The following is a 23554-nucleotide window of genomic DNA, read 5'->3' as shown; positions in this document are numbered from 1 at the left end:
AGCTAAAAAAAAAATACCCTGCAGGTAGAGAGAGAGAGAGGAGAGAGAGAGAGAGAGAGAGAGAGAGAGAGAGAGAGAGAGAGAGAGAGAGAGAGAGAGAGAGAGAGAGAGAGAGAGAGAGAGAGAGAGAGAGAGAGAGAGAGAGAGAGAGAGAGAGAGAGAGAGAGAGAGAGAGAGAGAGAGAGAGAGAGAGAGAGAGAGAGAGAGAGAGAGAGAGAGAGAGAGAGAGAGAGAGAGAGAGAGAGAGAGAGAGAGAGAGAGAGAGAGAGAGAGAGAGAGAGAGAGAGAAGTGCTTTCTCCTTGCAAGGTTTTGTTTAACAGGATTCTGCTTGAAACTGATGACCTCTCTCTGTCTGCTGACAAACACATCAGGATTTTATAACAGTCCCCACACATTTAGATAATACACATAGGTGATTGATTGCATATATTATACTTTGCATAAGAGTTGTGGTTAATGGGCGGCACGATAGTTAGTAATCGCTGTCTTTGGGCAACACAAGCGACCCCTGACAATCTGCTCCCTCTAGCTTTGTGTCACTCTTCTGGCATGATCCATAAACACCTCCCTCCATAACCAGCCTGATAGATGTCTGTTTTTCAGCTTCTCTGCTGTTGGTGCTGTGTTTACCGCCCCGGTCGATCTGGCTGCTACTGACAGCTTCATTACAGACTGAAAAGATAGATGCAGTGGTGTCAGCTTGTAGAGGCTTGATAGATTATGGCAGTGAGTGACCTTGCATGGCGGACAAGGCCAAAAAGAGACAGAGAGAGATGACATTTGGAATTGAATACTACTTTAAGTTGCATCCCCCCCCCCCCTCATTTAACCATTTTAAACTAAATGAACAGAGCTTTTGAAACGCATGATAAAAAATGTCACTCAGTAAACAAAGGTGTTTATTCTCAATCAACACAGATGCACAAAAATTGTAACTAAAAATTTGACTAACGTGTGCAGTATGAGATGTTAAAAAGGACACGTGGGTGAAAAAGAATAAGAAAAGAAAGATAAAACGCTCTTCGGTGCATTTATTCCGTTCTGTGTTAATGTGAAGCCCAAGACCACTGGGACGAAGAAAAGCCAACGAAATGAAAATAAGCACTTTATGAGTGAGTGCATCTTTAGTGCAAAATAGTAGGCATTATACAGTATATACGGCTCAGATACTGCTTACACCTGCTGTTTTTTTTAAATATATATTAGTAAATGAAACAGTTTGTGAAATGGAACAATTAACATTCAATTCAAACAATAATGTGCTGCATTGTTGTGTACATGTTTAATTTAGTGTGTGGTGTCCAATTATGATCATGAAGAAAAAGCCCCCAGATGATTTCACATTTTGTGAAAAATGTCTTTATTTGATTAAATAATTAATCAAGAAAAACTGTTCAAAATATGTAGTCTTTTGGGGAAAGTGGGGCTCATTGCATTGTGGGATATAATACCTACCACCATGTGCTCTGATGTACGATGCACATTTTTGCAAAAGTGGTAGGATATCTAGGTTTTCTATAGATTGTCTATGTTGTACAGTAGTATACATACTGCAGAAATAGTACGATGCTAGTACGCTATTCCAAACATATTGGTTCCTTTCTTGCTTCTCCTGCCCTACAGATACAAGTAATAGATTATCTTTTGAAAATTCACAACATAAATCTGAGCAGGAGCACAGTGCACCGCTATTTTGAGCTTGTCTGTCTGTTCAGGGACCTTGGTGAAGCAACTGGACCAATATTTCAGACACAATCTTAGGGGACGTTTGGGTTTATGATGCCTGTGAACGATGTACTTTCCTCTGCTGCAGTGGAAGTGAATCACCCAGCTCTGTGAAACCAGCCATGGCTTCCTCTTGTTTTGATATTTTACAGTAAATCATTCATCTTTCAGTGGGAAATGTGCATTGGAACAGATTTAGCGTTTGGCTCCTCTACTTTTTGATCAAAGTGGAAATAAACATTTAGCTTCTTGAGGAGGGAGCGTAAACAATTGCTTCAAAGACTTTGTCTCTAATGTGTGTTGCATTGATTTTTGAGGGCTGTAATTCATACAATAGTGTTACTATTATCATTTGTCTCCCTAAAATCCACAACTTTGATGGCATAAATAGCCAGTTTATGCAAATAATTGGTCATAAAGTGGAGTTAATAGTTATGTCTAATTTTAGTAACAAATTAATCTGTGTTGTTTGTCCTATAATAAAAAATAGGAAAAAATTATTACACAGATAGACAAAAATACATACTTTCCCACATAAATGCTGAGCAAGCCATTAGTAGGTATACATTCTTCAACTCTGTGGTGCTCTTTGTTTCTTCAGGTGTGTCCAGAGCAACATTGTTCTCCTAACCCAGGCCTTCCGGAAAAAGTTTGTCATCCCTGATTTCCAGACTTTCGCCTCCCACATCGATACACTTTATGAGAAAGGCCGTAATCTTTCCGGGGGGCTGGTAAGATGAGAGAAATGGAAATAACACCTTAACCTAAATGTTTTTTTTTTTTCTACTTGATACAGCCTTTGTTTCTGCTCACCTCTTTCTTTTGCTCACAGGTTGCTGACTACATTCCTCAACTTGCCAAATTCAGCCCAGATCTGTGGGCCGTTTCCCTTTGCACAGTAGATGGACAAAGGTATGAATCCTACACCTTCATCTACTGACAGGAACTACTTATTTTAGCATGAGATTTAGATTATTTTAAGGTCATCTACTTTATTTTAGCATCATCTACTGAGAGGAACTGTTTGTTTGGGGGGTTACCATGAATGAATAGTTTCACTGCATTTTTCACTTAAAAATCCTTGACCTGGAGTTGTAGCATTACGATTTTTCATATTTCAACAAGCTTTGATAATCAATTTGGGTATTTATTAACCAAACCACTTGATACGCGCTATCACTCACCATTCACTATGTAAATTATGACAAGTACCGGAAATACTTTATATATATATTGGCCACAGAACCATCAGATAAAGTGGCTGCTAATCTTATCATTCAATAAATGCTCCAATATTCTCCTGGACTAGTCATCCAGTGAAGAAAAAACATGCTAAATGTTAAGCCTCTTATGTTAGAATCATTGATAACAGGACTATAAACTCAACAGTCATTAATGATTCCCTCAATACTTAGACCCATGTGTCATGGTACATCCTTTGATCTCTGATAAAGAGGAGTTAGTCTGTATGTTTTACCCCATGCTATAGAATTTGTTGTAAAGATACATGGGGTGCCTGCATAGCTATGTGTAGTGATTACTATGGCCATTCACCTGTTACACAATAACTAGCTCTTTTAGTCAACAACACTGCCAGAGCCTTGACCTATTGACAGAAATTGATGGAATGACTTCACTTTGTTCTTTTCTGATCTTTACACTAAATGTAACTCTTTTAAAGTTGTTTACTAAATGAAATAAATAGAAAACTACATACAACAACAGCTCATACTCTGAAATGTGTTGTTACATAATAACACATTCACAATTTGAATCTCACAACAACCGCAAAAAAACAAAACAAGACAGATAACATGATCACTGCATATTTAAAGGGGTTTTCCTTATAAAAATCGATAAACACGATGTCAATAAGATATTCATTGCATAGCATAGACAGCTTCATTGATTATAACAGGAGTTTTCGCAAGAGTGCAGCTTTGTGCACCTTGCGTTATTGACAGCTTCAGTGATTATAATGGCAGAGATCTTTGCTTGCGTTCTGTATATAAAATATATTTTGCACGCTGCTAACTACACATTGCAAAGTTTCTGGTTTGACAACCGTATTTAAATGCGTGATTGAATCCGATTGACAGTGATGACCATCGCAATGGACAGAACAAAACAATCTGATACTGTATGTCAAATGATTTGTGCTTTAAGCCTTGGCGTGTAAATGCAAAATAATAGACCTGCCACTTCTTTGTTCATTTTATTTATACTGTAAATTTTCAAATCAGTCACTCAGGGACTTTTTTCATATACATGTACAGATTTCTAAATATAAAATCTGTCCTGACAGTGATTATTTTTTATTTCATGAATAAATAGGATAAGTTTGCATGCGTAGGGTACTTTGTGGATGACCGTGTTCGTCCACCACCAAAGACCATTTTTAACCCTGGGAAAACCCTGATTGACACCACTATTTTAGAATAATAAATTAAAAAAATGTTTAAAAAAAATCACTGTATTTAGAGAGGCGAAAAGAGCGGTGTGTTTGTCAGAACATCTTCATATCATGTTAGTGTGGCCTTTAGGTTCAGCTTCCTTTATTCTTTTGTTTGTTTGCTTATGTGGACAATAGGATGATATCTCTGGTTCTGATCTCTGTTTACTCCTTTACACAGACACACAGTGGGCGACACTAAAGTGCCATTTTGCCTGCAGTCGTGCGTGAAGCCGCTCAAGTACGCTATTGCCGTGCACGACCACGGCACTGAATATGTGCACCGGTTCATTGGGAAAGAACCCAGTGGCTTACGCTTCAACAAGCTCTTCCTGGATGAGGACGGTAAAAATTATAACCATCAGCTTACGCATGACTGCTTGCTTCTATAATCAGGGAACAGTGTCTGCATGTGTCTTACATTTTAATCATGTAACCCTAAGGAACATAAGAAATGTTATTTTCCCACAGATAAACCCCATAACCCAATGGTGAATGCTGGTGCAATCGTGTGTACCTCTCTTATTAAGGTAAGCATCTTCCACTTGTTTTTTATTTCATTTTCATGTTAGTAATTGTTTTTGATTACTTCTCCTAACTGTACTCACATTTACCTAATTTGATTTAGCCAGAACAGACTATTTGGTATTGGCCGAATGTTGTTGATTAAGGTTACATGTGCAGTAATGATATTTAGAGGTTATGGTTGTAGTTGTATTTTATAGACTGTATGAATAATTGATTGTGAGCAATGCTGCCTAGACTAAGACCAACTGTTCATTAGTGTGTATTTTAGGTGCTTCTTGTCTTTTCTGTGTTTTAATTACTGTACACAGTACACCCACTCAAGGCCTCCACGTTCATTTCAACTACAATATGTGGAGATCATCCTGTTTTCAGGACCATTATTACTAGAAGTCTGTTTGCAATGAATTTCAAGTAAAATTCATCCAGACTTTCTATTCTCCACATTTTTTTACACCCTCTCTTGTCACTTGGGCTGGGCGATATAGCTAAAAAATCTATAACCTTATAAATATATTGTATTTTAGTTTAGTTTTATATAAATTAGCATTTTTTTAATGTTGCCGAAAAAGCCCTCACGAGTGATTTATATTAAAATTGTTCTAATTTAGTATATATTTTGTTTAATAATTTTTTTTTGGAAATAAAAAAAAGCTGTGGGATCTTTTTAGTAGTTCTTTCAAGAAAAAAATAACTACATTTATATTTTCTATTAGGGCTGTCAAAATTAACACATTCATTTAGCTTTTTTTTTAATTTTATTTAAAGCATTAAAAATATTGATCGTTATATGATCCATTCAAATACTTTCAAGCTCGATAAGACTGTGCAGTGTTATTTTACATTTAATTACTTTATTTAATTTCTGTTTATTTCCTTTCTGAATATTACTGTTAGACCTACAAAAAAGCACTGTTTACATACAATACTGTAGGTCAAAAACAATGAAAACTTATTTTTTTTGTGGCTTGCCCAGTGAAAAAAATCAACCAGCCCGACTGAGCCAGTGGAAAAAAATCCTTAGTGTTGAACCCTTATCCATAGTGTTGTTATATATTAAATGCACAGCCAATTTTTTTTATAGGTTTATGTGAAGATTAATAAGGGGCTTTCAGGTAGTTCTAGGAACTAGCAACCAGGGTGGTTCCCCGAGAACGAATTGTTCCCCTAGGAACATTTTCCTGGTTTCATTTGCACCTCCAGTAAGAACTTTTAAGTTATGTAAGCCTCACGAGTGAGGCTTACATAACTTGCCAAGCACTTGCCGCTTGTTTTCTCCTTAGTGTAAAGGTTAAGAGGCCCATCTATCACTGTTTTCCATGTTCGTAGGGTTAATTTTTGGAGTAAACATATAGGCTATAATCTGTGTGTTTACACAGCTTTTTTAAAAATGGCGGGTGCTGGTGTTTCGCGTGCGTTCTCCCAGTCAGCGTATACTAACGCCACTGGTAGTTCCTGTAGTGCTGGTTTAGACCCTACTCTGAAGTAGGAGATAAATTAGTTCCTCCAAAAGGAGTTCCTAGAACTAAAATCGTTCCTAGTTCCTGCAGTGCGAACACGTCAAAAAACAGGTACTTCCGCCAATAGTTCTAGGAAGGTTACATAGGTATGTTAAAGGGATACTCCACCGTTTTTTCATATTAAACTGTTATTCCCTTAACTAAGACGAGTTGATGCATACCTCTCTCGTCTCAGTGTGTGCACTAAATCGCTCTGTCTTGCGGCGAAACTTTGTTAGCACTTAGCTTAGCCCAGTTCATTCATTAGGATCCAAGCAGAGAAGTGACCAAACACCTCCACGTTTTCCCTATTTAAATATAGTTACACGAGTAGTGTAACTCGACCAAGAATGGTGACAAAAAAAATTAAACGAGCACTTCGACTCCCTCTCCCTCTCCGGAGTGATGACATTACTGCGCCGAGTCCATAGATATATATGCGCCGAGTCGAAGTGCGCCCAAGCACTTGCTGTGGTATTCTGCCATACATTATAGTTATCCACTTTACACGCTTAGAAAAGCACAACGTTTTATTATGTGTCACCATTCTTGGTCGAGTTACACTACTCGTGTAACTGTATTTAAATAGGGAAAACGTGGAGGTGTTTGGTCGCTTCTCTGCTTGGATCCTAATGAATGAACTGGGCTAAGCTAAGTGCTAACAAAGTTTCGCCGCAAGACAGCAATTTAGTGCACGCACTGAGACGAGAGAGGTATGCATCAACTCGTCTTAGTTACGGGAATAACATAGTTTAATATGAAACAATTATACTGTAATGTTGAATGGCTATACTCCAAATGTTTTGCTACTTAAGACACTTTTAAAACATTTTCATGAAACTTTATATTAAAATCTTTATATTTATATCACCATAAAAATCATTGCAAATATATTGTGAATATCGGATATATCGCCCATCCTTAAAATGCATCATATTATATATTTAGAGTAGTGGGTTTATGAAGCCTGGCTGGTATTTCTTGTAGTTGTTTGCACCTTTTGGTTGTGTTTGTGTGTCACAGCCGATATACCTGGGTCTTTTATGTGTTTTGGTCCATGTGCAAACACACAAGGAAAAACACTCCAGCTGGGTTAATAGTGGTTTTGTAATGTAATGTCTATATTGCCTTAAGTTGACACTACAATATGCTCCCAGTTCTCAACTGTATACAGAATGCATGTCTACGTTTTATGCAAAGTTATCATTTCGAAACAAAACACGCATACAAATGTCCACACGTTTCCAGAAGGCTTTTCCAAGCTGGGTAGACGGGTGCTATTTCTCATTCTCTGCTTCGACAGGCTTGCATAAGCGAAACTATTCAAATTTATATGCATTTATGAGGGCTGTCAATTTAACTGGTAAATTTAGTCCAGTAAATCTTACAAAAATAATCTACTAGTGTCTAGTGCTTCTTTTATATGGAAAAACGCTGTATATGGACAAAACGAGCCTATCTCGACTGCAAAATGGAAATAAAACAAACAATACATTGACTTCTAAAGTTATGGGTAATATGGAATTTTATTCATTAATTTGTTGCAAACCATGTAATTATTTTGATTTAAAATTTCAATTGACAGCCCTAGAATTTATTTGAGCCCAGCACCAATTCACACATTAAAAGGATGCGCCATCACTCTGCGTGATGATGAATGTTCGGCATCCTGTAAACTGAAATTCAGCCTCACATCTCCCATCAAACCTAAACTCAACCATTGTGATTGCTCTTCCCATATTGTTCTCCTGTTAATGATAGTGGTGTGACGCAAAATGTCTTTCACCCCTCTGATGTGTTCTGATAGGTCAGTGCTGAATGTAAGTCGTGCCTGTCGGGTTCCTTTGCACCCAAGTAACGCATGAGATCATTTCCTCCCCTTCCTTCCGAGTCCTTGAGCACCGCCATGAGCGTGTACTAAAAGCGTGTGATATGCTGATGAAGGCTCTGTGTGCTGTTTTATGTTGTTGCATATTTTGCAGACGTAGGATCTGTGGGATTTTTTGACCACTGCTGCAGGTCAATGACGTTGGTAATTTTTCCTTTCCATTTTTCCTCCCTCCCCATGAACAAGCCTGGATACTAAAATATCAGTAGTGCCATTGTGTTTCTTAATAAGACGGCCACTGCATAAAATAGAGCATCTGTGCAGGACCAAATGATGTTTAGTGCTGGAAGCTACTGAAGCCCACAGAGGCCATGCATTATTTTATTCTGCCTTTTTTTTCTTGAGGGCTTGATAAAAAATAATGATGCATGGCCTTTGTGGGTTTCTGAAGTACACTGGGTTCAGTACATTCAGCATTTTTTTCATACAGCTTTTTCCCTCTTGTAAGATATAATGTGCAGCAGGGGTGTAAAAAGTACAAAAAGTGTGTGCTTGCATTAAATCATTGGCACAGGGACTTTTTTAAATTGAGTAAAATTTTAATTGTGCAATATTACAAAAGTTTTATACAAATAAATGGGATTGAACCTTTTAGCAAACCATTGAAATTGGCAGTAGCATAGACTCTAGTTTAGATCAAAAACGGTTCATCTTCAAATTAAATTGCTTTAGGTGTCATGGCTTCTGATTACATTTTAGATTCACATAGATTTAATTGGCTGTATAAGTATAAAATATTGTACTTAAGATTAATTATATATATATATATATATGTAAAATGCAATTTATTCCTGTGATGGCAAAGCTGAATTTTCAGCAGCCATTACTCCAGACTTTAGTCTCAACAGTCTGGACCTGTTCCGCGACATGTTTAAGGGTGTGAAAATGTAAGTCTGTCCCTACGATAACAGACCGGCATTGCATCTAATAAATTACACATTCAAGTACATTGTGCAAGTTTACTGATAAGCGCTCATTGTCACAGTTGTAAACAGGACGGCTTTCTTCTTCCATGAGGGGGTTTGGCGTAACGACGTCCCATCTGAGGCTGAAACTACATGATCCTTCAGAAATCATTCTAATATGCTGATTTAGGGCTCAAGAAACATTTCTTATTTATTATAAATATTTAAAACAGTTGTTCTGCTTAATATTTTTGTGGAAACAATGATACATTTAGAATGTTTAGAATTCTTTGATGAATAGAAAGTTCAAAAGAACAGCATATAATTGGAAAAAAATCGTAACAAAGTAAAGCCCCTTTCACACAGAGATTCCGGAAAATACACGGATAAAGTGACCCGGGATTTGACCCGGGTTCGTTTGATTTTGCTTCATTCACACTGCCAGTGATTTGCCGGAATCAGAGAGCGCGTTCACACACAACCCGTGTATGTTCCGGAAAGACGCGTGACGTTGGATGTGACGGGTCTCTACTTCAGTCCAGTTTGCAGACATTTTTTCGTTCTTTCTTGTATCGATGACGAACACAAACTTTCTTCTAGAGTAACTGAGTCCCACGATAACTACGTTATTGCAAAGGCTCGTGAGTCGTGAATCATCACTACGACACACCCCTTATACGGCATTGGTTCTGGCTTTTGTTCACACAGCGCGCGTTCCAGGTCTGAACACGGCAATGTTACTAGGTCCCCAACCCGGCATCGATCCCGGCATCAATCCCGGGTCGTGTTTGCGTTCACACAGAAGGCACTCTGGCAATTTGCCGGCAATTTGCCGGGTTCAAAGCGCTGTGTGAAAGGGGCTAAAAAGTCTTTACTGTCAGTTTTGATCAGTTTAATGCATGCTTTGTAAATAAAACTATTACTTTCTTTCAACAACTACAAAAAAATCTTACTCCAAACTATTAAACAGTAGTGTATACTAATGTATTGTCAAGGTTTAATGCAAGGTTTAAAATTACAATTTTACCAAATTAATCCATATAAATATAGTGATTTAAGTGCAATTATTTGAGTACTTTACACCCCTGATGTTCAGCAATCTAACAGACAGTCAAACAACCACATTAGTCAGTGTTCATTTATGGCAGTAATGTAATCAAGCTCAATGGTTCTTAGCTCTTTGCATTGATTTGATGAGTGTCTAAACCCACACTCAGTCTGGCAGGAAGCTGTAGGTTATTGGACACTGATCCACACACTCACAATGCACAGATCCTCCTCACACATCATCTTAAGATGTTACCAACCCTGCTGATTCACATCCACTCTGGTTTTTGACCCACTTCTCTGTTTGGCCTACAGGTCTTCATGTACATGTTTAACTCCAGTCTTCGCTCTGTAGCGGTTCATCATCATTTCCTTTGTAGAGCATAACAGTACTTTACTGTAGTAAACATGAAATGATTATCTTCCTCTTACTGATTTCTAACAACAGACTAGTAACTGATGATTTTAGCGTTGTACTGGTAATATTTAAGGAATGATGATTTTAGCGTTGTACTGGTATAATATTTAAGGAATGAAATTATCAATACGAGTTAGTTACTCTTCTGATTTATTTTTTCCCCATTATGCTATTTTGAAAATGTATTTTTATCTATTTTAATGTGATTTATTAGAATAGAAGTGTAATAAACACTCAATGAGGGCAAAATATTTGTACTTGTCTTTTATTTCTTCCCTCTGTTTTTCAGCAAAGAGCAGGCAATGCTGAGAAGTTTGATTATGTGAGTCAATTCGCAAAGGATTACAATAAATCTTTTCACAGCAGTTGTTGTTTTTGGCTTTGAGGAACCTGTTCTGATTTCTCTTCTGCAGGTCATGAACTTCTTGAAGAAGATGGCAGGAAATGAATATGTTGGTTTCAGCAATGCCACGTATGTTGAGCTGCAATTTCTGTAGATGTGATCATAGATCATACAGTCAAAATAAGTAGTCCTCTTTCTGTTTCTGTTTTTATGTCATTTGCATGGTTGGTTCAATTGAGGCATCTGAATGTTTACATGATCTATCTCAAATGTTCACCTGATCTAGATTCCAGTCGGAGCGTGAGTCAGGAGACAGGAATTTCGCTATTGGCTACTACCTGAAAGAAAAGAAGGTTAGATTCTCAGGGCGTTTTTGAGATGGTTAAGTGTCTTTATCACCCTTGATTTATTGCACCCAGCAATCCCTCCATTTCTCTCCTTCACATTTTGTTTGTATGCAAACAAAAGGTTTTCCTTTGCATTTTTCGTGTACAGACACCATTGTCAAAACGTTGTCGTGTAAACGGCCCCTTACTTACTGGAGTGGTTCGTTGTTTTGATCTGAATTTTGACTTTAACCCTTCGTTCTCTTGTGTGCAGTGCTTTCCAGATGGCACAGACATGACTGCTGTTCTGGACTTCTACTTTCAGGTGCGTACTGAGATTTCTCACTGTCACTGTCAGATTGCATCATAAGAGTTATGAACTTGTTGCAAAGCATTATGGGATTGCCTTCCAAAATGTTGACATTGTAACTGAAATACACTACCATTCAAAAGTTTGTGGTCGCAATCTTTTTTGAATGAAGTCTCTTTTGCTCACCAAGACTGCATTTATTTGATCAAAAAAATTATAATATTGTGAAATATTATTGCAATTTAAAATAACGGTTAAAGGAGAACTCCGGCGCAAAATGAACCTTTGGTCTAATTACACATTGTTACCTAGTCAACCGTTATCTGAGATTTGTTTTCATGATTATCGAATGTAAATAGTTTTATCTCTAAAAACAGTTTAGCCTATAAAGCTAGTATAACGCTAGTATATAGGGCATAGTCATAGAGTAATGACAAATAAAAATCGCTTGTTAATACCACTAACAAGGCTCAAAATAGCCCCACACTAACACGCTAGCATAATGAGGGTCCCTACCTTCAAACCGAAGCATTGAGAACTTTGTCAGTGTCCAGACAGTTTAATAAGAAGATATTTAATACATACAGTCAACTTCGCGTATACAGGCAGAAGCCATCTTTGAAAAACAGTCTCTACCAGTCGATCTACGAACGCCGATCCAAGCCTGCTGTTCGCGCTCACCTTATCACAACTCATAGCTCGTTCACATCTCACCAGCGCACTTGGATCGGCATTCGTAAATCAACTGGTAGAGACTGTTTTTCAAAGATGGCTTCTGCCTGTATACGCGAAGTTGACTGTATGCATTAAATATCTTCTTATTAAACTGTCTGGACACTGACAAAGTTCTCAATGCTTCGGTTTGAAGGTAGGGACCCTCATTATGCTAGCGTGTTAGTGTGGGGCTATTTTGAGCCTTTTTAGTGGTATTAACAAGCGATTTTTATTTGTCATTACTCGATGCCCTATATACTAGCGTTATACTAGCTTTATAGGCTAAACTGTTTTTAGAGATAAAACTATTTACATTCGATAATCATGAAAACAAATCTCCGATAACGGTTGACTAGGTAACAATGTGTAATTAGACCAAAGGTTCATTTTGCGCCGGAGTTCTCCTTTAACTCTTTTAATATATTTTAAAATGTAATGTATTCATGTGAAGGCAAAGCCATTACTCCAGTCTTCACTGTCACATGATCCTTCAGAAATCATTGTAATATGCTGATTTGGTGCTCAAGAAACATTTCTTATTAGTATCAATGTTAACTGTTGTGCTGCTTCATATTTTTGTGTAAACTGTGAAACATTTATTTGAAATAAATCTTTTGTAACATTACAAACGTCTTTACTGTCACTTTAGATTAATTTAATTTCTCCTTGCTGAATAAAATTGTTCATATTTTATTGAAAATATCTTACTGACCCCAAACTTTTAAACGGTAGTGTCTTCCCAGATTAGTCAAAATAGCATGAAATCACATCAAAATTGAAATCAAAGCAAGAGCTTGTGACTCGGAATCAAATCAGCGACTCCCTGTTGATGCCCAGCCCTAGAATTGAACGTTCTGGCTTAGTTTGGCATGGCACAAGTATGGCAGAATGCAGTCTGGTGACCCTGTCCCTTGACTCCTGTCATGTGCCTCTGAGATCATGTGGGGTGTGTAATGGGATCAGCCCAACTGATCAAACACACAAATGGTCTCATTCTTAGTTTTTTTTTTCACCAATAAAATCCATTTCAAAAGCTGCCAAATGAAAACTATTGAAAGGCATCCTGGCCTAATCATATTTCTTATTCATGTGTGTTTATTTGTGATTGCATCTATATGTGCAGCTGTGCTCCATCGAGGTAACTTGTGAGAGTGCTAGCGTCATGGCTGCCACGCTGGCCAATGGAGGCTTCTGTCCAATCACAGGCGAGCGTGTGCTGAGCCCCGAGGCCGTGCGAAACACCCTCAGCCTCATGCACTCCTGCGGCATGTATGACTTCTCTGGACAGTTTGCCTTCCATGTAAGTTTTTGTGCATGCAGGTTCACACATGCTTAAACACACTCACTAAAAAAACAAGTTCACACAATACGTGTGCTAACTCACCTCCTGTTATTTCGGGGTACTATTTCACGACATAATTTGAACCTCTTTTCTCTACATTTCACATTTTCCTTGTCATTCTTACCTTTATCTTTGTTCACAACAATATTTGAAGGCCCCATGACATTCCACTTGTTTGTGATATACTGGATGTGGATTAAGGAAAAGGATAGAATTTTACTACATTTCTACCTGATAAAATATTTTAGAACTTGAAATAACTAAAAAAATATATATGTATAAAAATGCCCATGGGGTTATATTTTATTAAAGCCTTTTTAGGACTAGACATTACACCTTTTATAATTCTTCAAAAGGAAAAAAAAAACAGTTCTTGAGGGGGTGGATTAAAATAAGAAATATCTTGATGTTTAGTTGTGTAAGCTTATATTAATGTTTTATCTCTGTTTTAAAACATTTTAAGTCATCTTGAGGCCCCGCTTGAAGTTTGCTGAGGCCCCTAGTGGGCTATCTATAATGTATGAGAATATTACAAAAAACATACCACTCTGAAATGTCCTGTGAAATCCGTGCTTGCAAAGTCTGTGCATGAAATCCGTTCTGGACGATCCACTTGTTTGTTAACATTGTCAGGGTCTGAATCGGGCTCAAATTGGTTTAAAATTGACGCCATCCTTAATATTTACACTAGAGAAGAACTCGCGGTTATGAAGGAGTGGGAAATTTCCTGAACACACGCTAAGCATTGCCAATTACAACACACTGGGCCAGCTAACCAATCACAGCACATATCGTATTTCGGAAAGAGGTGCTTCATTGAAATCAGCTTGTTCAAGCCAGACTGGGGAGAGAGTTCTGTGATTAATGTAAAATATGTAAAAAAAAAAAAAAAAATGTTTAAAAAAAAACAAGTTCAATCAAGCATGAAACATATTTTAGTACACACCAAAAATAAAATCAAGACTTCATAAAAGGGAATAATAGGACCCCTTTAAAGTACACTTTTTCTATCAAATTCACTAAACAGTTGTATCACTATAGCGCACAGTATTTCAGGACAAAACCCTGTGACTTTTTTCCCCAACTACTCATGGTACAACATAGATAACTGTGGTGTGCAATAATCTTTTCTGGGCAAACACGCCTTCTTTATATGCTAATCAAGCACGTTATAACATAAAATATGACAACATAACATGAAAATAAACAACTCTAATATTTCTCAGTGAACTCACCCAGTATCTTCCAGCCATACACAACATATTCAACTATTATTCTAGTATTTGTTTGTATATAATTGTTTTATGTTATTTTAATGTGTTTAATTTCTGTTCAGGTGGGTCTTCCAGCCAAGTCAGGTGTGGCTGGAGGTATTCTGCTGGTTGTGCCCAATGTGATGGGCATTATGTGCTGGTCTCCGCCATTAGACAAACTTGGCAACAGTGTCAGGGGCATCCAGTTCTGCACGGTATGTGAATGTTCTTGTTTCTCAACACACCCACACACAATATAAACACTTTCATTTACTTTAATGGGTAAAAAGTTCTACCCATGTACTGGAAACTTCAGATGTTTTTTTTATTTTTTATTATTACCCAAGATATGCAAGGATATTAAACATGCCTTTGTGAAGAGATGTAAAGTATGTGCTTTTCTCACGATACATGTAAGGGATGTAGGATCGGGCGATATGTCAAACATTCACAGTATGTTTGCAAACTTTTTTTTGCTGGTGATATTTGGTGAAATGATTTTTTTATTATTATTATTATTATTATTATTATTTTATTAATACATACCTTACTGACCCAAAAAATTTTAACGCTAGTGTATATTTACCATGAATATAATATAATAATTTATTTTTTATAGAAAGAACACGTTAAATTGACCAAAAGTGACAGTAAAGTGACTTTTACATGCAAATAAATGCTGTTCTTTTTATGTTCTATTCATCAAAGAGTCCTGAAAACATTTACCACAGTTTCTACAAAAATATTAACAAGCACAACCTTTTTTAAAAGGAATAATAATAAGAAATGTTTCGTGAGAACCAAATCAGTATATTAGAATGGTTTCTGAAGGATCATGTGACACTGAGAACTGGAGTAATGATGCTAAAAATTAAGTTTTAAAATTACATTTTAAAATATATTCATTGAAAAGTTATTTTTGAATTGCAATAATATTCCACAATATTACTGTTTTTACTGGGTTTTTTTACTCTATTACTGTTTTACTGTATTACGGCTTTGCTGAGCATAAAAGACTTTTGACCGGTAGTTCGGTTGTTTATCGCTATGTTTTGTTATTGTTTCAGTTTAGTTATTTAGTCATTTAAAAACAGTGAAAAACTGTGTGTAAAATTATAATTATTTTTAACTAGATTTGTACAATATTTTACAGTTAGGTTAATACATTAATATTATATTGAATTATATACTGAAAATTGTCAGAGGCCTAAAAATTATAGAGATTTATTATTTTGTACTGCTGTATTGCCTAGTTGTAGTTGCACATCTCCAATCAATACAAGAAATAGAATTTGTGTTTAGAAATATTCTTTTATGCTTTTCATCTATAGTTTGTCTTCTCTGTTTGCTGTAGTTTTGATCCCATGATCCTGTCCTCATGAGTGCTTCCCATCGTATAACTTTGAAATGTTCAGAATCTGTCAGTGTTATTTTAAGGTCCTTCTGAGAACCAGCACTGGTTCAGGGTCTGAATATCTCTACAGCCTCTCAGACCCTTGTTAAAGGGCAAGGAGTCTATAATTACTCCCTGTCTGGGACTCCTTGGTGGGTACAGTCTGACTCGGAACGACCCAGGGAACGGAACCAGAGCTAATTGGTGGAGTTAATTAAAGGATGGTCAGTAAGACCAGAATTTTATATCATGGTATAAACAGTTTGACACATTTCTACAGTCTCACGGTCACAGTAAAGACTGACTAGTCAGGAGGTCACAAAACAGCAAATGGCCGTAATATTAGACATTCAGACGTTCCCTGCCAACTCTTTCTTAGTTTCTAACAAATTCAGGGAGTGTTCTGAATATTTGAGCCCTTTAAATCATAGTTTATAAGGTGAAGTGCAGTTTCAAGGTCAGCTTCAAGGTTTAACTGCTTGTGTTACACAAACTTCAGTAAAGAATATTTCTGGGTTTCTGATAGTAGAACAAAACGGTAGATGCGGATATAATTATTATTATAACTATTATTATTTATAATAATAAACTATTATTATTTTACAAATATATTATACACATAATCTATTATTATTACTACTAATAATAAGAATAATAGTTTATTTGTATAAGGACTTAAAAACATTATCTTAGCTGAAAGGCTAAAATGGAGATGCTTCTCAGTTCCTAAGACTTTCTTTTCTTTTTTCTTTTTTTTAAAGGGAATTGAAATTGAATATACTTTAATTGAAATAACTAAAAATGTGGTTTCTCCTAACCCTGAAAATGCAGTAAAATATATTAAACTGGCGTTTCACACTTACAGTGGAAGTCTAATGGCAAGGCAACTGTAACTTCTGCTTATATCTAAAACAATGGACCAGTAAATCATTTCCTAATTAACATCACACTTCTAAACCTTGAAATGTCACCTTTTTGTGATGTCACAGGTTAATTTTGATTTACATTTTCAAAACGGCAACGCAAAAATAAACAACAACACGCAAAACATAAACAAGGAACGGATACTGTTGGCACTGCTTGAAATGTCACCTTTAAAAACCATATAAATGATCACATGGACTAAACCTTAGATGACCCTGAAAACAGGAACCGGAGAAGTTTATTGACATTGTGATGAAGTTTAATTTCAGCATTATGATGGTACAAAGGGCTCTAATGAAAACTTGAAATGCACTGCACAATCTCCTGCCACTAGCAGACCACCGAGACACTCAACGCAGACATACAGTTGTGTGTGCGCTTTGAGCCTTTGACCTCTCAGACTGACTCCTGTGGCTTTCTGTCCTGTTGTAGGATCTGGTGTCCTTGTGCAACTTTCACAACTATGACAACCTGAGGCACTTTGCCAAGAAGCTCGATCCTCGCCGAGAGGGAGGAGACCAGCGGGTGAGTGTCCTTTTCTATTTGCCAGCCAGCCTTGCCCTCCCCACGTGCCCCATCGGAGCGTTACACCACGTCGTGTATGATTGACGGCACATAATAATTTACTTAAGACTCTGAAGCTGAGAATACTGCAGAGAAAGCTTATTTCCACTAAACACCTGGTACAAGGCCCAGAGTCAGGCATGCACTAACACCACGCCCCCTGCTGGAGCATTGAGACACAGGGCTTAAAGTATTCCGGCACCGTGCCGGATCTCCGGCGTGCGGCCGTGAGGGGAAAAAAAAATTGGGAACTTGCATGCAGTTTAATATTTTCGAGTCAATTGATTTCACCAACCAATCATTATGAGAGGATCGCAGCTCTAACTAACGTTACAAGCCTATCAGAAGCAGAGCAGGGCGGGTCCTGGCAACACAGTGTGGTTGAGATCCATACGTCGCATTAGCGTCGTCGGTGAAAGCATGGAGCGCAAGTTCATAAAGCCCGGGGATGATGTCTTACCCACGGGTGTAATTTCCCATTGTGGACAGGGGGGACATGTCCCCCCCACTTTCAAATTCGTTTGTTATTATTTTTAACCGCATGCCGTCATTGCCACGGAGGAGCAGGACCGAGCCTGTGTAAAATAGCTCACTGAAAGTTCTAATGAGCAGGTATAGCGGTTGCGACCATAGACTATAAAAAAATTAATTGAAAAAATTGTAATCATTAATAAAATAAATCATTTTCATCGAGACATCAGTAGCTATAATATTAGTGATACCGGTTTTCATTCATAAAAAGATGCCATTAAGATACAGCTGTAATACTTGAAAATAAATGGTGCCATTGAAGATAAGTCCGTCTGAACCAAACCAAAAAAAGTTCAGGCTCAGGAATTTTTTCACTTTAACCCCTGTGTGACACTACATACCTAGTAAGCTAGCTATATTACAACCCAAAGAGTTTTGTTGGTTTCGGCTGTTTTTGCTGTTCTGTCGTCTCACTGCATGAGATTTTAATTTTGCATGTTGAGTGCTACCTCATAATTTCCCGTTTTATGCCGTTTTAGCCAAAGAGATTTTTGTTTTTGTTTGCTTGCTTCAGTCTGCATCCTCAGATTCATAATCAGCAGGCCCAGATGGAATCTGTAGACTTTTTCCACTCTTGGAAAATCTGTGGAATGAATTATAACATGGTGTAACGCATAGCTGAGAATACTTCTTTTTTCTAAAAATAGGAATATTTAAACCTAAATACAGACCGATTTTAAAAATAACAAAAATCAATGTAGAGACAATTTTCCTGTTGTAAAAAGTACTAAAAATGAAAAAAAACTTATTTTACAGATTCGTGCAAACCCAGTTATTTAATAATAATGTGATAAATACAATAATGCACACACACACACACACACAAACATATATATACTGTATATATATATATATACATATATAAATGTGTGTGTGTATTTGTGTGCATTCTTGTATTTATCATCATATTCTATATTATTTGTTATATTATTCAATCTAAAATGTAATAAAATTGAACTGTTATTAATATTTAATGTGATCTATGTACATCCGCTTCATCTGAAATCTGCGTGCACAGATTCCGTGTGGGACTGGTCATCAGTTAATAATCATGACTTACTGACTACTGACACCTAAATGAGGCTTGTGCAATTTCTGTGATAAGACACACCTGTTTTGACATTTTCCCAGCTGTGTGAATACAAGGGCGGGCTCGCTTTGTGATTGGATGTTTGTTTTTGTTGACTTTGAAATCTTTTCACACATCACCATATTGAACAGTGTGAGTCTCACACTTTCCCTGGAGGCCCCTAAAAAAACTAATCTGTTCTCCGTGTTGCTCAGCACAGCAGCAAATCTTTGGACCCCTGGATTGCGAGAGCCTTCAGAAAGAGCTGGCTCTCAAAGACACTGTGTGGACAAAAGTCTCGCCCACTGAGTGCAATGAAGACAGCTCCACTACTGTAGTCTATAGGATGGAGAATGTCGGAGATGGCAACTAAAACTGACCTGAATCACCTCGATGAGCTTTTTGACAATATATTTTTATGTAAATTAACAGTTATTTATTTTCAATGAATCTCATTCTGGACACGTGTATGGTTTGTCACCAGTCTCACTGTATCTTTCTCAGTGAATATGAATGACTATGGTTGAGGATATGGACTTGTGTGCCTTGGCTTCTGTTTTATCTATCTGTGCTGACGCCTAAAGCAATACAGCTTGGTGGACGTTAAGTGCAGTGTGATTTATAGGCTCTGTATTCTCTCAAAGACCAGCAGTTGTTTTTTTTTTGGTGGAAGTTTAGGATTGGCTGCTGATTGGACACTGCAGGTGGTTCTGTTTTTTATTACAGTTGCATGTTGTGGTCATGCATAATTGACCGCCTCTTACCACACATAGAGTCTTTCAGTGTGGCCTTTAACCTGATGGTGTCACGAGCACATGAATGTTCTGCAGGAAGCACTGTACAGGTGGCCGGAAAGGATGACCTTCAGTCAGAATTACAGCAATAGCTAACCCAAAAAGAAAAATTCAGTCATTATTTGCTTACCCTCATGTTGTTTTGACCCCATATGTAGTTGTTGTTGTTGTGGTTTTTCTGTGGAACACAAAAGTACTTTCAAAAATTTAAAATGTTAGTTTATCATACTAAGTTTCGATTAGCGCCTGAAGTGGTTTTATTTTTGGAAAGATGCTGCCCTTATCAGTAAGTTTTTAAGTATTATATATATTTTTGTTTTTATATGCGTGTTGCTAAAGTAAAGCAATAGTGCATCCAAAAAATAAAAATGTAGTATTTACTCGCCCTCATGTCATTTTGACCCTGTATGTTGACTTGCAGTGGAACACAAAAGTACATTTTTGAGGAATTTAAAATTTATGCAGCTTTTTTTCCCATACTTCATCCAAAATACCCATAAAATAACAAAATGTGTCCATCTCACTATGTTTTAAGTCTTCTGAAGCTATATACTAGCTTTTTCTGAGGGAAAAGAAAAAGAATAACTTATTCACTGAAAATCTTTTGAAAATGGCTAATTTTCTACCTATTCTTCACACAAAACTATTATATGACTTCAAAACACTTGGGGCCCTATCATACACCCAGCGCAATGCAGCGCCAAGCGTGACGCAAGTGTTTTGCTAGTTTCAGCCCGACACAGTTATCATTTTCACATCCTGCGCCACGTTGTTTAAAAAGCAAATGCATTTGCGCCTATTTGTGCACCCATGGGCGTGCTGGTCTGAAAACGATGTGTGTTCAGGCACACTGTTGCACACTGTTAACTGTTGGTGCGTTGCTATTTTGAGGCAACTAAAATAGACTGCGCCATTGAACAACAAAAACCTGGTCTAAAGTCAATGGCGCAATTTATTTATTTTTGTTATTTAAAGAGCGCGTTAGTAATGTGCGCCTATAGGTGGGTCCACAACACGCGTACACTCTGCTTATTACACACACAGGGATGTAATGTGCAGCACACAAAATAGCCAAATATTAAAAATAAAAGGATTACAATGTAAAGGATTATTATTGTGTACATAAAGATATGGTGGAATCCGGCTTGTCCTGTAGATGGTCTGCTTTAACCTCGCTCACGGGCAGATCGGTTTGTGCTCGGGAGAAGCGTTCAGTCTTTCCACTTGCAAATTCCGCCATGTAAATAGCGAATCCGCCATGGCGCCAGCGCAAATGCTTTTTAAAGGGAATGAGAGATGAGACTCTGATTGGTTTATTTCACGTTATGCCCAAAACACACCCATTACTCATTAAAGGATTAGTTCACTTTAAAAAAAACTTTTGCTGATAATTTACTCACCCCCATGTCATCCAAGATGTCCATGTCTTTCTTTCTTCAGTCGAAAAGAAATTAAGGTTTTTGATGAAAACATTCCGGGATTTTCTCCATATAATGCACTTTGCTGGGCACCAAACGGTTCAAGGTTCAAAAGACAGTTTCAGTGCAAACTGCAAACTGTTCAAATGGCTTTAAACGACACCAGACAATGAATAAGGGTCTTATCAAGCGAAACGATCGCTCATTTAAAAAAGAAATAACAAAGTTTAAGTTTTATAAGCTCAAATGCTCGCCTTGCACTGTTCTGTGTGACTCTCCTGTTCGAACTCGTTCATCAAAATGAACGAATCTTTTTCCGAGTCAATTTGTTCATTTCGTTCGTTAAATGAACCAAATGACTCGAAAAAAGATTTGTTCATTTTGATGAACGAGTTCGAACAGGAGAGTCACGAACGTGCATCACAGAACAGAGCAAGGCGAGCATTTGACATTATTAAACTTAAACTTTGTTATTTATTTTTGAAATGACCGATCGTTTCGCTTGATAAGACCATTATTCATCGTCTGGAATCGTTTAAAGCCATTTGAACAGTTTGCAGTTTGCACTGAAACTGTCTTTTGGACCTTGAACCGTTTGGTGCCCAGCAAAGTGCATTATATGGAGAAAAATCCTGGAATGTTTTCATCAAAAACCTTAATTTCTTTTCGACTGAAGAAAGAAAGACATGGACATCTTGGATGACATGGGGGTGAGTAAATTATCAGCAAAAGTTTTTTTAAAAGTGAACTAATCCTTTAAGAGAATAGGGACAACCCTTTTAGATACGCCGCGCGCGCCGACCATTTTTCCCGTCGTTAAACCTTCAAAAGTGGATTTGGACACGCCCTAAGAGCACCTGCGCTTTAGACCATGCACTTAGATCGTTAACATAGGGCCCTTGGAATGAAGTGCGCAAGTCATGTACTGTATATTTATATATTAGTGGTTGCACAGACTAGTTGACTATAGTCCTCTGCCATGACGCTTTAAGCTTGACTATCGACAAGTCTCTGATCATGACCTATAGAGGGCGCAACAGGATAAGAAATCTTTGAAGTCCACTTTTACAGATTGACAGGTTACTATCCAAATTAGTTACTGATTTTTACACGATGCGTTTCTACTGAATTGCTTGTCTTGATGTCTCCGTGTCGTAATGTGCAGTTCTTGTATCATAGAGCCCCACTAGTACTGCTCAGCAGCCAGATGAAACCTGCTATCAGGCTGTCTTTGCAGCCTTATTTAAGGTGAAATCAATAATGTTACAAACCTTCCACTGTTCCGTCTGCTCTGTCTATTCTCATATATTATTGCTAAAAACATTTATGCACCTTGATAATTCAGAATGTCGGTTTATATCAAACTAAGCTTCGATTAGCTTCTGAAGTTGTTTTATTATTGGAAAGATGCTGCCCTTATTAGGTTTTTAAGTATTATATATATTTGTTTTTTATGTGTTGCAAGAACATCTTTTAATTTGTTTTAATTAATTATATATACATATATTATGTTGTAATCAAAATTATTCAACCCCCATTGCAAATCAGATTTATTGGCAAAATTTACAGACTTTTCAGCTGTTTGAACAAATCAAACAAAAGTAATAGAAATAGCTCAACACAACAAATGTTTTAGTGGATTCCCCAAATTCAACTGAAAATGCAACTTTTAATGACTTCTGCAGTCTCAAAATTATTCATGGCAAGCATCTTTAGTACTTAGTAGAACACCCTTTTGCTGTTATGACCTGCTGCAAACGAGATGTACAACCAGACACCAGCTTCTGGCAGCGTTTCTGGGGAATCTTAGCCCATTCCTCATGAGAAATGGCCTCCAGTTCAGTGATATTTTGGGGTTTTGGGTAGTGTAACCACTGTTCCTTTTAACTTTGAACTTGCGAACTTGCTTTGAACTAACTTTTTTGTATTCTGTTCCTTGTATGTGAAGGGCGATGATAACTTTTCGTAACTTTTTGGACCATTCTATATTTCTAACATGCAGTCAAACGTGACACTCAACAAACCTATCCAGTGTTCTAGCTCTAACACCTGGTGCAAATAATGAAGCCCTTGATTAGTTGCATTGGGGGTGGGGGTGTCACAGTGGATAAGA

At 37.3% G+C, this 23554-nt stretch overlaps 1 protein-coding gene and 1 long non-coding RNA gene across 6 annotated transcripts in view; both read left to right on the top strand.

Moving 5' to 3' along the window:
* glsb (glutaminase b) overlaps positions 1-23554 on the top strand; it is a 54708-nt gene that overhangs the window by 22911 nt on the left and 8243 nt on the right. For 2 of the 5 annotated variants that reach the window (XM_056237714.1, XM_056237713.1), the window contains exons 4-14: positions 2328-2457; positions 2559-2638; positions 4360-4523; positions 4650-4708; positions 10750-10782; positions 10874-10932; positions 11090-11156; positions 11404-11454; positions 13277-13453; positions 14832-14963; positions 17498-17590. In XM_056237714.1, coding sequence (XP_056093689.1) covers positions 2328-2457; positions 2559-2638; positions 4360-4523; positions 4650-4708; positions 10750-10782; positions 10874-10932; positions 11090-11156; positions 11404-11454; positions 13277-13453; positions 14832-14963; positions 17498-17590 — 1045 coding nt within the window. Of the gene's footprint in view, positions 1-2327; positions 2458-2558; positions 2639-4359; positions 4524-4649; positions 4709-8191; positions 8235-10749; positions 10783-10873; positions 10933-11089; positions 11157-11403; positions 11455-13276; positions 13454-14831; positions 14964-17497; positions 17591-19449; positions 19698-23554 lie in introns of those variants that run through there. The other 3 variants (XM_056237717.1, XM_056237716.1, XM_056237718.1) reach the window with 3 other exon arrangements.
* On the top strand, positions 20323-21830 carry LOC130072566 (uncharacterized). Its single transcript, XR_008804138.1, has 2 exons — positions 20323-20892; positions 20928-21830. It is a non-coding gene; the product is annotated as an uncharacterized LOC130072566 (long non-coding RNA).

Source organism: Rhinichthys klamathensis, unplaced genomic scaffold, assembly GCF_029890125.1.
Source record: "Rhinichthys klamathensis goyatoka isolate OS25496 unplaced genomic scaffold, OSU_Roscu_1.1 h1tg000497l_1, whole genome shotgun sequence".
NCBI lineage: Eukaryota > Metazoa > Chordata > Actinopteri > Cypriniformes > Leuciscidae > Rhinichthys > Rhinichthys klamathensis.
The sequence above is the reverse complement of the archived record's forward strand: the minus strand, read 5'-3'. Positions and strand labels throughout refer to the sequence as shown.